At 43.1% G+C, this 17,593-nt stretch overlaps 1 protein-coding gene across 6 annotated transcripts in view; it reads left to right on the top strand.

Annotated features, from left to right (window-relative positions):
- ARHGEF28 (Rho guanine nucleotide exchange factor 28) overlaps positions 1-17,593 on the top strand; it is a 346,403-nt gene that overhangs the window by 254,067 nt on the left and 74,743 nt on the right. For all 6 annotated transcript variants that reach the window (XM_069556181.1, XM_069556182.1, XM_069556185.1 and 3 more), the window contains 6 exons: positions 6,043-6,098; positions 7,155-7,203; positions 9,550-9,694; positions 9,771-9,898; positions 11,133-11,273; positions 14,796-15,043. In XM_069556181.1, the coding sequence (XP_069412282.1) occupies positions 6,043-6,098; positions 7,155-7,203; positions 9,550-9,694; positions 9,771-9,898; positions 11,133-11,273; positions 14,796-15,043 (767 nt within the window). The remainder of the gene's footprint in view (positions 1-6,042; positions 6,099-7,154; positions 7,204-9,549; positions 9,695-9,770; positions 9,899-11,132; positions 11,274-14,795; positions 15,044-17,593) is intronic.

Below are 17,593 nucleotides of genomic sequence, written 5' to 3'. Positions count from 1 at the left end.
TTTGTCAAGGCATTGATCCCTGTGTTCCAGATCCTCTTGACGCTTCCTGTCATCCCCTGGGACAGCCAGAGCCCTGAAAATGGCTCCATGGCCCCCATGGTCTCTCCTCCTGTTCCCTCCCCGACTCCTCCAGTTCAGTCCCTCTGGCATCTTTGCTGTTCTTCCAGCATGCCAGGCTCCAGGCGCACTCCTGCCTGTGGGCTCTCCTGCATATCCCCCTGCCTGCAGCAGTCTTGCCACAGGCAGCCGAGTGGTTTGCCCCCTCACCTCCTACAGGTCTGCTCAGATAGCACCCCTTAGTTAGGCCTTTCCCGACAACCCTTTTCTTGGCTTATTGCCTGTCCCCCTTTCCTCTTTCTCATCCCACTATAGCATTTCACATCATCTAACTTGCTCTCTGTTCTCTGTATCAATTTTATTATCTGTCTCCTTTACCAGATTATAAATTCTATGAGGGGTGGGTTTTTGTCTGTTGATGTTGTCCTCTGCTATGTCTGTAGTGCCTGGGATATTGCCTGTGCATAGTAGGGGCTTAGTAAATATTTGTGGAATGAAAGAAGAACTCAGTGCAAGAGAATTCAGGCCCAGGCAGATGAAATACATTTTGTGGCACTTTGGTGACCAGAATTCAGGAAACATTTTGGAAGTGGCATGGGAGTACAAAGGGAGGTGAAGAGCAGGGGAAGATTATATGTAAAGTTCTTCATTAAATTGCCAGAAAATGATTGAAAATGTGAATGTATCCATTCACACATTGTCTGTAAGATGCCAGTTTCATTGCATGTTTGAATGTTGCTTTCCTTGGGGACTTGATCTCTTTCTTTTATGGGACTTGATGTAGCATCAAGCAAAAAGAATAAAGCTACTCTAAAAAATAAAGTCTGTTCATTTAAAAAATAGCATCCAGCAGTCTAGCTGTGATTTACTTTGCTAAATTTTTGGAAGTTTGCAGAAAGGATTGTTTGTGGATTGTTAATGGCTTGCCTCCGTGACTTCCCTGGTGGCTTAGATGGTAAAGCATCTGCCTACAATGCAGGAAACCCGGGTTCAGTCATGGGTTGGGAAGATCTTCTGGAGAAGGAAACAGCACCCCACTCCAATATCCTTGCTTGGAAAATCCCATGGACGGAGGAACCTGGTAGGCTACAGTCCATGGGGTCGCAAAGTGTCGGACATGACTGAGCGACTTTGCTTCGCTGCCCTTCCATGTCAGCAGTCAGTTTACTGGCGTGATGGCACATGCTTCATCAGTTGCGACTCCTTTCTTCTTCACAGGGTCAGATCCCTTCATCTGACCCCCAGCCGCATCTCTGACCTTTTTGTCCTCTCATTTTTATTTTTTTACTAATTAAGAAAATTAAGATTGATTGATCTGTTTATATTTGGCTGCACTGGGTCTTCACTGTTGGGTGCGGGCTTTCTCCAGTTGTGATGTGTGGGAGCTGCCCTTCTCTGCAGTGCGCAGGCTGCTTTTTGTGGTGGCTTCCCTTGTTGCTGAGCACGGGCTGTAGGGTGAGCAGGCTTCAGTAGTTGGGCCTTGCGGGCTCCAGAGCGCTGGTTCAGTAGCTGTGGCTCACAGACTTAGTTGCTCCACAGCATGTGGGATCTTCCCGAACCAGGAATCGAACCCGAGTCCCCTGCACTGGCAGGTGCTTCTTAACCACTGGGCCACCAGGAAAGCCTTCCCCTCATTTTTAGATGAACTCCTCAAGTTGGGCGGCCTCCACCCACTGCTCTGGTGTCCACTCCTGCCACTTCTTCCTTAATGATCTGATTCTGACCTCTGTCCCTACTACTTAACAGAAGTCCTCTCCTGGATGGGAGCACGGATTCACTTTCTAGTCAGGTCTGAGCATCTTGCCTCACTACTGTTCTCAGACTCCCTGCTCCCTCTCCTGTTTCCGTGTCTATTTTCCCTCCGTGCAAAAAGAGGTCCCCTTTTCCAGAGTACACTGCTCCTCTGTCCACCCCCTGGATGGTCTCCTTTGCCCTAACTTTGAGTGTCCTCCAAACTTGGTTCTCAGGCACTTGTTCTTTTCTCTTTATTGTTTCTAAGTATAGGCACCCAGTCTTTTATTCTAAAATATGGTATTTAGACCTGTTCTTCCCTGATGAACATCTTTACACCTCAGTTGCTATTTCCATATTTCCAGTTGCCTAGGGAGGCTGAGCCCCCATGTAACTTGTGGCCCTGCTTGAGAATTATGGCAGAGCTACCATATAAAACAATACTGTCCCCATCACAGCCCATCTGTGGGCATCATCGTCCAGAGATTTTCTTGTCCCCCCGACCAAGGTGTCTGAAACTGACCTCACGGTCCCCCTGCAGAAGGCTGTCCTTCCTGCTGGGTCTGTGATGCCAGCTAGACACTTGGGCATGTCAGTCTCAGCTCCTCCTCTTTCTGTCACCCTCGTCTGTGCGGCCCCTCTTTCGTTTCCTTTCTCACGGTTCCTGCTCTGGTGGCTTCTCATCAGCGCTTCTGGGCTGTTGAGAGCAAACTGCGCTCGCTTCCCCTCTCTCCGGTTACTTTCGCAGTTTATTGTGGGTATTCTCCCCACCTTCCTCTTAGTGAAGTACTGCTTCCATCCACACATGTACACTTGAGGACTTCTGGGTTTTTTTGGTTTACTGGACTAAGCCGAGATTCTTCAGATGTGTATTCCCTTCTGCCTGTGAATATTACTATATCTAATCTTAAAAACATATGATATAAAACAAATAATATAAATATTCAAAATCTTGTGGTGTCTTTATTCTTCTTTATTAAAGCCTGAGTTGCTAGTTTTCCACAAATATTTCTATAAAATTCTACTTGTTTATAAATAGACTTCGCTGCTTACATTTTGATGTTACATGATTTGATGCACAGAAGTTTACTAATCACAGCTTCACTGCAAATTTAGCTTTCATAAACGTAAAATTACCCTAAGGCAGTTAAACGCCTTTTATAAGAATTTTACATTGTCTAAAATTGATATTCTATTGACTTCCTTTTTGTCTGTATTCCTCTTAACTATTTCTGTGTTGTTAATTTGAGGTGTGTGTCTTTAATTTAGCTATAGGTAATTATAATATAACTGAGAGAGCTTGTTTTATATTAAGCATTTTTTCCTTATTTACATTTAATTTTACAACTGTCCACTATCTTTCATAGTTCTTCACTGCTTTCCTTGATGTCTGGTTTAGACCATATATTGTTGGCTTTTATCTTCTCCAGGGATTTGGCAAGGTAGACTCTCTTAATATTTACTGATAATAAGTATTAATAAGGAGCTGTGGAAGGCTTATAATTTAATACTCTTATTTCCCTTATAGTTACTCTTTCCCCTCCCCAGCCTCTATGAGTATACTGAGTTAATTGTTATTATTTTTATAATGTATGTTTCATTTTTTAGGAATAATTTTATGTTTCAATGATAATTTGCTATTTGTATTCAGTTCTGTATCTCTACTTACAGGGACTTTGAAGCTGCGGTACTTTCGTTTGGTGTCAGTGCTTACTTTTGCTGTATTTTTCCTGCAGTAAAGCTGATCTATTCTTGACTCTTAATTTTGATTCTGTTTTTAATAGGCAATAGGATTTCAGGTCCCCAAGAAGTTTATTGGAATAACCTGTTTTCTGAAATCTTGTGTATCTAAGGTTATATCTTTGTTTCACACAGTAGCCAGTTTTATCTGGCTAAATAAATTCTTCAACCAAACCTTTTCCTCTGAAGATTCTGCCAATACTGTTCCCTTATATCTAGGCAGTTAGTAGTATTCTCGGAGAAGGCAATGGCAACCCACTTCAGTACTCTTGCCTGGAAAATCCCATGGACGGAGGAGCCTGGTGGGCTGCAGTCGGTGGGGTTGCTAAGAGTCGGGCACGACTGAGCGACTTCACTTTCACTTTTTACTTTCATGCATTGGAGAAGGAAATGGCAACCCACTCCAGTGTTCTTGCCTGGAGAATCCCAGGGACGGGGGAGACTGGTGGGCTGCCGTCTATGGGGTCGCACAGAGTCAGACATGACTGAAGCGACTTAGCAGCAGCAGCAGCAGTATTATACTGAGAACTTGTAACTTTTTAAAGAGGGCTTTTAATTTTTTAATCATATAGATATTGTCAGAATGTGTCTATTAAAAATAGGTGCCATTTAATGGTTTTTTCCTAGAAAACAGTAAGACTTTTATTTGCCTTTTTTGGGGTTCTCTTTAAGCCTTATAAAAGGTTTTGTCAGTTGTAGCTGTCAGTTGCCACTTCTGGTCTCATCTTTTTGATTTCTTCCTTGGAGAAATGTGACCTGTTATCTGTCATCTTTGTATGACGTCTTTCGTTTGATAATTGTATGCTGCATTCTCTCCACGTTCTGGAGAGAGCCTTTCAAGTTCAATTCCATAGTGGTGCTTTGATACTTTGTCACGTAGATTCTTCTCAGTTCAGCTTAAGTTCCGCTCTTGCTCTTTTTCTTCCTTGAAGTGCTTTCTTGTCCCACAAAGCTCCGTTTGCCTCTCATCCTGTTGGCCTGTGGTCAAATCCTGTATTCCCTACATGGCCTTTGGTCTGTTTTGTGTATCTCGGGGAAGGGGGGGGGTGCATATCTACATTTTTCTTCTTTTTTCTGGATTTTGGAATATTCAGTGGCTCCCTCTTGCTGTGAATTTTCAGTATAACTTGGTTTGGTGGTCTCTCCTGGCTTCTCCTTTTTCCTGTCTTATTCCCTTGTTCTGGGGTGAGGAGGAAGTATCCCATTTCACTGTTTGCCTGCAGGGCCAGTACGTGGACAGCCTGGCTTCTGCTCATTGGCCACTGAGGTGTTGACTAGATGCCTCGGGAGACCTGCGGGGGGGAAGAGTGTGGGCTCAGTGTCCTGCTCAGTTCTCATGGCGCTGCAGCTGCTGTCCAGTGTGGCTTAGACGGAATTTAGTGAGAAAGTCTCCCCTTCCAGAAGGATTTGTCTCATGGAGTTTCTGATAAACCACAGGCTCCTCTGTCTATACACAGCGTGTAGGGGTGGGGGTGGATGTGATGAAGGCGTCTTGGTGGGCCAGGTGGAGTGGAAGGGGGGAGAGGGCAGAAAGACATCAGTCTGGCAGGAAGCTGTCCCCATGCAGGGAGGTCTCTGAGCCTAGCCTGTGGGCAGGAGAAGTGTTCCCTTCCGCTTTTCAGTGAGGTGAGGCCACATTGTTTCATGAAATAACATGTGGGCAAGCTGCTAGCTGTTCTCTTTTAATTTGGTTTCCTCTGATTAGTAGGAATTCTCTCAGAGCCTGACAGTACATTTTTTTTTCTTGCATTGTTGTACGTTTTCCTTTCTTTCCATCCTCATAGGCATTTTCCCCAGTGTGTGAGCAGGCAGTTGCCAGATGTAAGACGTCCCTGATGAGTAAAGGGTGCGGAGCTCTGCACGAGTTCTCAGGCAGAAACAGAAGTGTGTGTCAGGCGTAGTTTCAGCTGTCGTAATCAGGAAGACCCTGTGCACAAGGGGGAAATATCTCCAAGGAAATTAAAATATTAACAGTGTGTTCTGCTCCAGTGGTGGGACAAGAATGTGGTTTAGACAGTTTTTCTTTCCTTTTTAAGTTCTCTAAATAGTTTTGATGTTTACATGTAATTTTTATTGTTATTGTTCAGTCGCTAAGTCATGTCTGACTCTTTGTGATCCCATGGACTACAGCACACCAGGCTTCCCTGTCCTTTGCCATCTCCTGGAGCTTGCTCAAACTCATGTTCATTGAGTCGGTGATGCCATCCAACCATCTCATCCTCTGTCACCCCTTTCTCCTCCTGCCCTCAGTCTTTCCCAGCATCAGGGTCTTTTCCAATGAGTTGGCTCTTTATATCAGGTGGCCAAAGTATTGGAGCTTCAGCTTCAGCATCAGTCCTTCCAGTGAATATTCAGGGTTGATTTTCTTTAGGATTGACTGGTGTGATCTCCTTAATGTCCAAGGGTTGTTACTTTTATAATGATCCTTAAAGGCATGATGTAGTCTAATTCTTTTCTCTTTGCAGATTAATTTAAGTAAGATGGACACTTTTCTCTGTTTTCTTTTTGTTCCAGACTGTAATGGAAATGTACATAAAGTCTGTAAAGATGCTGCCCCTCTGTGTACCAAGGTAACGTCTCAGTCATGCTTGTATGTAGCTCGCTGCTTCAATGTTATCTGTTTGTGTTTTTAGATCTACTAACTATTACTGTCTCTATTTTTAAAGTGGTCACTGTAGTGATAAAACAACACGTGCTCAAAGTGTATACTTATTCACTTAACAACTATGCACTTGTAGAAACAGAGGGAACGTTCTGTTTTTATTACATGATATGGGTGGGTTAGACTTTCTGTCAGGACCTACTTGGTTTACCATTGCAAACCTTGCAAGTGTGGAAATGAAGTTTAGAGCAGTAATTCTCAAATACTGGCCAACATCAGAGTCACCTGGAGGGCCTGTTAAAACACAGATTTCTGGGCCCCTCTCCCAGAATTCCTGATGCAGGAGGTCTGGGTGGTTGGTTCTGAGAATTTGCATTTCTGATGTATTCCCAGGTCCCCAAACCATGCTGTGAGGTGTGCTGGACCAAACACTGAGGAACATTCTCAGTGTCTGGGGGTGGGCTTGAGTAGATGGAGGGGTTTATCATCATGGTCCTTTGTCTCCCACTGGAAACCCAGGCCAGAAATGCATGTGAGTGAGCACGAGGATCCTTCAGGGGGAAACGTGCGGTCTCCAACTCTGTGTTATTTGAAACACACATTTTGTCAGGTCACAAAGTTGAGGGTAACCTTTCAGTGCTCAAGGTCATCGTGTCCTGTCGGGGGGAGGAGTAGCCAGGAACAGAAGGAACAAGTAGGATGGAGATAGCGCTGCCATGACTGCTGTCTGAGCCTGGGCTGCAACAGGAGCTGGAGGTTTGCGGTCCCCTCAGACTTTTACTAAAGCTGGGCTCTTGCTGAGACCTGTTCTTGAGGCGCACCTCCCTTACAATGTGCACATCTCATTGTCGTAACACTTTTCTCTTTGTTGTGTTTTATGTCTTTTGCTTTGAATTCTTCTTTGTTTGAAATAAAAGAACACGAAAGTGGCAAAGATAAGAAGCCTGTTCTGTTTAACTGTGGATGTTCTTGTAGTCGAGTGGTGCTTTGATCTTTCTTTCTGTGTTTCTAATGTTCTTTACAGAAATTCCAAGAGAAATATAATAAGAACAAACCACAGACCATCCTTGGAAGTAAGTGATATGAAAAATGGCGAGAACTTTTTTCCATTTCGTACATACCACACATTCCCCCCCTCTTTCAGTTCTCTCATTTGCCCAATTATTCCCTCCTTCATAACATATGCTGGGCATGTTGTTGTTGTTTAGTCACTAAGTTGTGTCCGACTCTCTTGTGACCCCATGGACTGTAGCCTGCTAGGATCCTCTAGCAGGAGTAGGTTGCCATTTCCTTCTGCAGGGGATCTTAACAACCCAGGGGTTGAACTTGAGTCTCCTGCATGGGCAGTCTCCTGCACTGGCTCTTTATTCTGAGCCACCAGGGAAGCCTCATGCTGGGCATAGTTGGCATAATTTTTCTTGGCAAAGAAGGCAACAATGGCAGAAGCTCTGGCAACTGAGTAGCCTTTGTGCTGCATGTACTATGTGATCTTTTATATTAGGGAAGGCTGAATGGAGGTGATATGATGTTGCCTCAATTTTAAGATGCAAATTAGTGTAATAGACACTATTGATGACAGCCTCTTGGGGGGAAAGATAAACACTATATTGAAGTGAAGTGAAGTGGAGTGGAGGTTGCTCAGTTGTGTCTGATTCTTTGCAACCCTATGTCCGTGAAATTCTCCAAGCCAGAATATTGGAGTGGATACCCATTCCCTTCTCCAGGGGACATTCCCAACCCAGGGATTGAACCCAGGTCTCCCACATTGCAGACAGATTCTCTATCAGCTGAGCCACCAGGGAAGCCCAAGAATACTCGACTAGGTAGCTTATCCCTTTTCCAGTGGATCTTCCCGACCCAGAAATTGAACCAGGGTCTTCTGCCTTGCAGGTGGATTCTTTACCAGCTGAGCTACCAGGGAAGCCTGAACACTACATTAAATGTACATAATTTTATGTTTTCCTAGTAGTGGCACGTATTTATCTTGACCAGTACATAATACATGCTTCTTAAGAATCACAAGATTAGGATAAAGTCCTCAAGATTCTATAGATTCTTATCAGTCTCTGTTACTCGTTATCAGAGCAACCTAGTACTTTTCCGCAGCCAGCCTGAGGCTGTGATTGCGTCAGCTCCATTAGAATGACCGTTGAAATTTCGGGGTATACCTGTGTTTTGTTTACAGTGGTTAAACTCAGTGATTCTGTTTTTTCTTGAATTATACATGGTTGAAATTGAAGTAATTGTCAGCCTTTGACCGTCTTTACATTGCATGCAAGAACCAGACAGACCATCATCCTAAGTTTGAAAATCCTTTGATTTGACGTGAGAGATCTCCCAGTTTCTTCTGCTTCACATATTACATAGCTCGCCCTGTGGCAGGCACGTTACGATTGTGGTCACTTTTCACTTCAGTGCTGCAACAGTGTGATCGGTGTTTTAAAAGCCATTTGAATCAGGGGTGTTAGGGAAGTATGCAAATTGATGGCAACGTGTGATTGCATGTGATGTTACACACGGGAAAGCTAGTGCAGGCAGGTGTGACACTGGTCATACCCCTGCTTCTTCACCGGAAGTCCCTTTGACCTCAGCTGGAAGACACTCCTCAAATTCATAAGGTGAAGCATCAAAATAATTAAAAAGCATTTTAGACTTGATAGAATACCATCTGTTCCTTCTCTTGACTTAGGGGTCATGAGAATAAAATTAAATCATACACGTGTAGAATCCTTTGTAATGTCTTGGGTTTCCATATAAGTCTTTCTCCTCCTTTACTTGAGAAAGGTGTGTGCTAAGCAATCATACAGGATTGAAATATTTTCGGAGAGTCACTTTAAATACACATCAAATGCAAATCTGTAGATGCCCATAATATTTTAAACTGACCAGAAAGGTACTGAAGCATCATTTCATTTTTTTGTATGTGAGAGAGAAGGGCGCCGCTTGGCTTACAGGTTTCATCTGCCTGGCATTCTTACAGCGTAAAGAACAAACTCCCCAGCGTCATTCCAAGCCATTGAGATGCTCTGTGTGTGTGTGTCTGCTTGTTTATGTACACAGTGTGCGTTCTCCTAACAGTGCTAATAGCACCTTGTATCTATTTACAGCTGGCTCTGAGGAGTACAGCAGGATTTTACGGGCAAGCTGTCCCAGTGTTTCCCCATTCCATCTTCTGCTTGTTTGTATAATTCTCCACGTGGATATGCTGAAGCAGGCCTCCAGCCTGGCTCCAGGAGGGTGTGAGCTGGAAGGGACATTTGAAACAGGTGTTGGGATGTGGCCAGGAAACTGGTTTCAAGGCTGGGCTTGTAACGCATTAGAAGCCGCCATTGGAGTGTTCAGCTTTCTGGCTTTTAAGTGACGACCTTTATTCGTTGCCCTCTTTGGAAACATCATGAAGCGTCCATTCTGATTTCCAGGTTCTTCGTTTCGAGACGTCCCACCACCTGGGCTCTCCTTGCACCCTTCCTCCTCCATGCCTATCGGGCTGCCAACCGGGAGGAAGGAGATGGCAGGGCAAGTGCATCCCTTGTCCAGAAGTGTCCCAGGCACCACTGTGGAAAGGTAAGGCTCGCTGTGGTGTGATGCCGTGTGGTCTCAGTGTGGCAGCCCGGGCTGACTGTCCTCCTTGCCCCTCCAGCTCCAGGAGGCCGGGGGCATCCTTGGAGTCCGAGAATGACGGCAGCACCTGGAGAAGCAGGTCTCACTCTGACGAGATGTTACAGCCCATGGGCTCGTCCCCCTCCACGGACTCCTTCTTAACGGAAGGTGAGGAGAAGACGCCCTTGCACTGACATGGGTTTCTGTGAGCATTTGCTGAAAGGGATGTTTTCCGAAGGATATAAGATGGAAGCATTGTTCTTTTATTCTGTTTAAGAGAATTCTGTTTCTTGGTGTCTCTTTGGTGCAGGTTCTTCTGATAAAAACAGTGAACAGTGAGCCCCAGAGGAGACTCCCAGATAGTGGCCAAGGGAACATGATGTATTTTTTTAAAGGGACATACTCCCCAAAGAATGTGTCATAAACATCATGAAGAGAAAGAAATGTGTTGTGTGCTTGCTGTTCTTTAAAATATTTTTTTACAGTTGTTGATGAATTGGAATAGGATCATACTTTTATATATATATATATATATATATATGTACATATATATATTTCAGTTACTTAAGACTGGACTTGTCTGGCTCTCTAAGATATTTATCCCCTTGTGTTGCCTCCTACTTCTGGGGGAATAAAAGCATTTTTAAAAAGCATGTTTGTAGAGAGGACAATCTGGGGAATTGCTTGCTGTATCCAAGCTGTATTAATAGGCAGAGGAAAACCAAATGAAGGGAGAGGAGTGATGAGAGAAAGGGGTAGACTCTTCCCCATGTATCTGCTTGTTTTAAATCCATTGTCCTCACATCTGTACTTCTCTGAGCTGGATTCTCTCTGAGGGCTGCTTTCGGGCAAATATAATTTAGTTTTCCTGAAGGGAAAACTATGTGTGTGTTGTCAGATTCTCTCAGAAAAATCTGTACTCACATGTGACTCAAGGCCTCGTACCATGCTTCGTGTTTATATTGAGGATAGCAAGGCAAGTAAAGAGCAAACCAAATGGACATGTACAAGATTCAGTGTTGAGCGAACAGTGCAGAGTAACGTGGGGTGAAGAAATCAGTGGGTTCAAGACTGTGTGAGCACGTGTGGACTCTGCAGGTTATCAAAAATAAAACTAAAATAGAATAAGCCAAACAGATGAAAGAATCTTTTTTTTTTTTTTTTTTTTTTTTTGCGTATACACACGGCAACTGTTAATACCTGATTCTGCTTTGCTTTTCATGAATAATCTGAACAATTGCACTGGTTCGGTTTCAGTTGTTTCAATTCTGTATCACAGTATTTCTCTGTTCATAGCGAGTTTCTTTAGGGCGATGAATCCATAAACATAGGCACTTGTGAAGGTCTGTTTGCGTTACACGTGTTCACCCACTTTAGCTTTTCTTTTCTTAACGGATGTTAGATGTCGTGGATTCATCTCTGTGGAGTGACCTCAGCGGTGATGCCCAGGAGTTTGAAGCGGAATCTTGGAGTCTGGTGGTGGACCCTTCATTTTGCAGTCAGCAGGAGAAGGATGTCATCCAAAGACAGGATGTCATTTTTGGTAAGCATTACAGTCACGCTGTCTGGGCTGCAGCGGTGTGGTGCCGAGGAAAGAGCACGGATTCAAGCCGGAGTTCAAATTCTGGTTCTACCATTTCCTAGTCACTTAGTCTCAGGTATAATAGTAACTCACCGGAAATTCAGTTTTTCCTTTTGTAAAATGGGGATAATGAGGCTGAGGATCAAAATGTTGTGAGGCTTAAAGGAGGCATGGTACGTGCTTGGTACAAAGCAGGTTTGATTTCTTCTACCCTTTTCAAGTTGAGTTAGGCCTGGTCTCTACTCGTTTGCCTCTTCTGTTGTAAGAATCACAGAGACTGCGTTTTTAAGGTGGGTAGTCAAGGCTGCTGCATTTACGGCGGCCTCGTAGTTTGCCTGCACACGCCAGGGATGGTCACTCACAGAGATGCGGTGGGGCTGACGGCCCTGGAACTAGTATCCCGTGTGACTGAGAGTGGCAGTGCTGAGTGTGGGGTGCAACTGTGGGAGCTTTTATGGTTTCATGCTATTTGGGGTGAAGGCAGTCTGAATTAGGGAAGGTTAGATGATAGAGTAGTTAGGAAAAAAACGAAGCTTTAAAATTTTTCAAGTATAAAGTAGATGCTGAAAAGTGGTTTCAAGAAGGCACCTTAAGTTTAAACATGAGCGTAGCCCTTAGTTTTCACTAATCCTGTGTGTGCAAAGCACTACAAAGTCTGGTGGTGACTAGGGCCCCTCCTCCCCTGCGTGAGGTGGTTATGCAGGTCAGATGAGCCGATGTGCGTGCATGCTGTGAGGTCAGCTGAGAGCTGTGGAGGAGGGACTTTCCTTGGAAAGGGTGGTGCTGCCCTTTAGTACTTCCTATGCAATTTCTTATATTGTAATCTTATTCTTTTATTTCTTGATTTCATATATTAAAAATAGTCTGACCCATTTGGGTTGAATTATCGTGCAGTGTGGTTCAGAGCATGGGCCTTTGGGCCAGAAACTCTTTATGTTCCAGGGAAAATCATTTACCCTCTTTTCTTCATTGGCTTTTAAAGATAAAAAAAATCATTCTTATATTTGGGGTCATGATGGATTAATGGATTAAATGAAGTGACATGGTAGATACTTAGTACAGAGTAGGTGTTAAAAATGTGGTAGGATACAATAATAATAATAATAATAATAAATTAGTGGGTAGAGAGTTTTGTTTATGATAAAATAATAAACAAAGCCACATTTTGATTTGTTTTCCCTCCATGTCTGATATTTTGTATTCTTTTTTAAAACCTGTATGTGGGTTTGGAAGTACTCATTAGTCTAGAACACTTCTGATGCTCTTAGTAATGGTGAATTTTTGTTTTCTCTCATGGTGTATTTTTAAAATGGATATATCACAAAAATTGAGATCTAAAGTTCACCCCTTTACAGTGTACAAATCTATGTTATAGTATATTTGTAATGTTTTAGTACATTTATAAAGTTGTGCAACCATCCACCACTGTCTAATTCCAGAGCAGTTTCATACTCCAGAAAGAAACCCTGTGCCCAGCAGCAGCCGTCCCCCTTGGCTCCCCTCCCACCAGCACCTGGAAGCCACTCATCTATTTTCTGTCCCTATGAGTTTGTCTGTTCTGGACATATGGTGTAAATCGTACAATATTTAGGCCTGGGGCCTGGCTGCTTTCACTTAGCATACTGTTTTCAAGGTTCATCCGTGCTATAATATAATTCAGCACTCTGCTCCTTTTTGTGGATGAGTGGTAGTTCATTGTACAGATATACCACACTTTGTTCTGATCATGACTTGATGGTCATTTTGGATTGTTTCCAATTTGGGGGTCACATGGTAACTTTATGTTGAGCCTTTTGAAGAACTGTTTTCCAAAGCAGCGATAACACTTTACATTCACAGCAGTGATGTATGAGGGTTTTGATTTCTCCATATCCTTACCAAGGCTTCTTTATTGTTCATCCTTTAAATCACAATTATGGTGGTATACGTAATGTGGTGTCTCATGGTAGTTTTGATATATCTTTCCTTGATGGCTAATGATGTTGCTCGTCTTTTCATTTGCTCATTGGCTATTAGTATATCTCTTTAGAGAAATATCTATTCAAATCTTTTGCCTGTTTTGAACTGTTGTGTTTTTTTATTGTTGAGTTATAAGAGTTCTTTATATATTCTGGACTCGGGTCCCTTATAAAATATTTTCTCCTGTTACATGGATTGTTGTTTTCACTTTCTTGATGATGTCCCTTGATCATAACACATTGGTTTCTCTTGGAGAAAGTAGAACTTTGGAGACAGACCCAGTAATGGAAAGGACCTACTGTTGTATGCATTGAGGAGCTTTATTGTATTTCAGTTCAGTTCAGTCGCTCAGTCGTGTCCAACTCTTTGCGACCCCATGAATCGCAGCATGCCAGGCCTCCCTGTCCATCACCAACTCCCGGAGTTCACTCAGACTCGCATCCATCAAGTCAGTGATGCCATCCAGCCATCTCATCCTCTGTCATCCCCTTCTCCTCCTGCCCCCAATCCCTCCCAGCATCAGAGTCTTTTCCAATGAGTCAACTCTTTGCATGAGGTGGCCAAAATACTAGAGTTTCAGCTTTAGCATCATTCCTTCCACAGAAATCCCAGGGCTGATCTCCTTCAGAATGGACTGGTTGGATCTCCTTGCAGTCCAAGGGACTCTCAAGAGTCTTCTCCAACACCACAGTTCAAAAGCATCAATTCTTCAGCGCTCAGCCTTCTTCAGAGTCCAACTCTCACATTCACACATGACCACTGGAAAAACCATAGTCTTTATTGTATTTAATTCAGTGTAATTCACCAAGCTAATTGTACTCCTCAGTTCAGTTCAGTTCAGTCACTCAGTCGTGTCCAACTCTGCAACCCCATGGACTGCAGCACGCCAGGCCTCCCTGTCCATCACCAGCTCCTGGAGTTTACTCAAACTCGTGTCCATTGAGTCAGTGATGCTATCCAACCATCTCATCCTCTGTCGTCCCCTTCTCCCGCCTTCAATCTTTCCCAGCATCAGGGTCTTTTCAAATTTTGCTCCTACTCAATGCAAAAAAAAAAAAAAGAGGCCAACTAAGTTATATTTTATGGAGTATTCAGGACAAAATAAAAACTGGTTCCCAACTGAAGGTACCTAAAGATGTTAGCTGGTTATATTATGAAAGTTTGATACATTGGATTCTGTATGTATTGGGCTTAACTTTTGCATAGCCTCTTGTAATATCTGGGAAGAAGAGAATAATTTTGCGCTTACATTAAAGATTTAGTCAATGCTGATTTAATAGTAGAAGAGTATTGTTATTCTTAAACCTTCCCTCTTTTATTTGCGTAACATACAGTGTTTAGCTATAAATTTAGGTCAATAGGGATACTTTTGAAAAAAATTGAAGTCTGACTGACGTATGACATTGTTAGTTTCATGACAACTTAATGGTATTTGTATCTATGTTGCAAAATGACCAGCACAGTAAATCTAGTTAACCTCCAGGGATGCTTGTTTTAAAGCTCGTTTCTGCTCCCCTGTTCCAGAGCTAATGCAGACAGAAATGCATCACATCCAGACCCTGCTCATCATGTCTGAGATCTTCAGGAAAGGGATGAAAGAGGAGCTGCAGCTGGACCACAGCACTGTGGACAAAATCTTCCCCTGTTTAGACGAGTTGCTTGAAATCCACAAGCATTTCTTCTATAGTATGAAGGAGCGAAGGCAGGAATCCTGTGTAGGCAATGACAGGAATTTCATCATCAACCGAATTGGAGATATTCTAGTACAACAGGTGAGAAAGGTTTGAAAGTCTTAAGATCTCAAAGCCTAAAGGTACAGATTCTCTAGTGTTCAAAGCCTGCAGGGAACAGAAATTGATTTCATTATGATTATTGACAGTTGGTTTTCTTTTATTTGATGCTGGTGTGTGAGACCGATATCTGAGAGCTTTTAACAGCCGGTGGATGGCTCTTCTGTGTTGCAGAATGCCTGGCTCATCCGTCTGTCTATCACTGTCTCCAGCAGGAGGCGCAGCCACAAATGAATTCCTTATGAAAATTCTCTTCTTGATGTGATGGGCTGTCTAATAACATGCCTCTGCCATTGGCTCTTGATGGTCTCATCAGTATTTGCGAAATAAGCACTGCCTAATTTTAGGAGTGAGGCAGATCTTATCGTGAGAGTCCTGGAGTTCATGCCTGAGAGATAAGCACGTTTCACTAGAAGGAGGCACTTTTTAGGTGCTTGGGATGTTTGAGGCATCAATGAGAATAGGCTGTGTCACTCATCTGTAAAAAAAACAGGGTATTGTTGCAATTTGTATTGGCCTCCGATCTCTCCGAAAGAAGCTCTCCATTAAAACATGCTAATGTGTGCATCTATCTCAGTCGTATCTAACTCTTTGTGACCCTATGGGCTGTAGCCCGCCAGGCTCCTCTGTCCATGGAGTTTTCCGGGCAAGAATACTGGAGTGGGTTGCCATTTCCTCCTCCAGGGAACCTTTTCCACCCAGGGATCAAACCTGCATCTCCTCTGCCTCCTGCACTGCAGGTAGATTCTTTACCGCTGAGCCACCGGGGAATCCCCAGAACATGCTAATGCAGAAGTTAAATAACGTGCGTCCAGCAGCCTTAAAATGGCAGGGACTTTTACGGTACTTCCATCGTATTACCTCACCTAGTCTTCACTACACAGTGAGGTAAATATTATTCTCCCCAAAACTCAAGTATGGAGAAGTAGTGACTTTCCCAAGTGCACACATCTTGTTAAATGGCATAGCTAGGATTTAAGTTAAGAGTATGTTATTTTGAGATACCATGGGGACATGCTGGGGAAGCTTGCTACCATCACTAGTCTTTAAGTCCCAGTAAGGTAGGGAGTCTCATCTGTTTGGTTACTACTCTATTTCAATACCTAGAACAGTGCTGGGTACTATAAATATTTATTGAATGAATGGGCCTGCAATGCAAGAGACTCAGGTTCGATTCCTGGGTCGGGAAGATCCTCTGGAGAAGGAAATGTTAGACCACTCCAGTATTCTTGCCTGGACAATCTCATGGACAGAGGTGCCTGGCAGGCTACTGGCCCATGGGGTTGCAAGAGTTGGATACAATTTAGCAGCTAAACCACCACCATGGATCACTTAGGAAAAACACACCAGGTATTCACTCCAGGGCTATATTTTGTAGTCACTTAAAGCTTTTTGAGGAAAGGCATGGAGATCTCTCACTAGTTACTTTAGTTTGGCTTTCTCTAAGTAGATGCCAAAATGTCACATTCAGAATATTAATTTTCTATCAATTTCACCCTGTCACAGACACCAAAGGAGTTTAGTTGTTGGTCTATAGACTAAACATTTAAATATACTTAAATACAAATATTTGTAATACACAAAAAGAAAAAAAATCCTGACAATTGCCCCAGATCTTTTCCCTCATGTCTCACTGTATAAAAATCCACACTAGTGTTAAGTTTCTAATCAAAGTGCTGAATGTTTTGCATCTTATCTTTAAAGTCCTCGACCTGTTGTATCTTCATAATTCATCCCAAACATATACAGTGCCAGGTTAAGAGAGAGTAAAGTACTTTGCAAGACAGCTTGAATGAAAATGTCTAATTGTGTCTTTGTGAGCTTGAATCTGAGTGCTTTCAAAAATGAAGTGCAAGATTATTTTATCATTTGAAAGTATTTCCATCTATCTTTCTTCCCTTGATACAATCATGACTTTTAATTCTAATCATTTAAAATATTTTTTTGTTCTTTCATTGCTTTCATAGTTGACAAAAGTTTCACATTTCTACCAGTTTTTTAATTTGTGTGGAAATTGAGGACAAGGTTTGGGAAGCTGGCTGTTAGCACAGGGTAAAGCCTGGCAGTCTTTTGGATAAAGCACACACTTCTCCAACTGGGGGGAAATCCTTGGTATTCAGAGAAAGGATTAAGTCTGCTTGCGTGGACACGCTTAGTTGGTGTGGCGGGCTTCCTTCCAATACTGTGTAAATAAAATTGTCTCCTGAACAATATAGTAGCAAAGTCCTCAGCCAGCGGCTGTGGGAGTGGCTCTGTGGGAACAGAGGGCGCGCAAGCTGCTGAAGGGCGTGTGAGCGGGTCTGGGGAAATCCCACATTCCAGTCTTAGACTCCAGACCTCAGGAGGCTGAGTGGAATGTGATGGTAATTGAGTCAGTGGGAACTTGTGTTGATGAGGAATTCTGAACATGTGGAGCATAGTGGGTATATAGCAATGGTTTTCCAATTTCAGGTACATAGATGTCTCTTAAAGCTTAAGAATGAGATATCCTGTGTACCCACCCCCTACCTAGTGTGTTGTTTGATAGCACTG

Source organism: Ovis canadensis, chromosome 16 (genome assembly GCF_042477335.2).
Source record: "Ovis canadensis isolate MfBH-ARS-UI-01 breed Bighorn chromosome 16, ARS-UI_OviCan_v2, whole genome shotgun sequence".
Lineage (NCBI taxonomy): Eukaryota > Metazoa > Chordata > Mammalia > Artiodactyla > Bovidae > Ovis > Ovis canadensis.
Note: the sequence above shows the minus strand (reverse complement) of the source record. Positions and strands in the feature narration are given on the sequence as shown.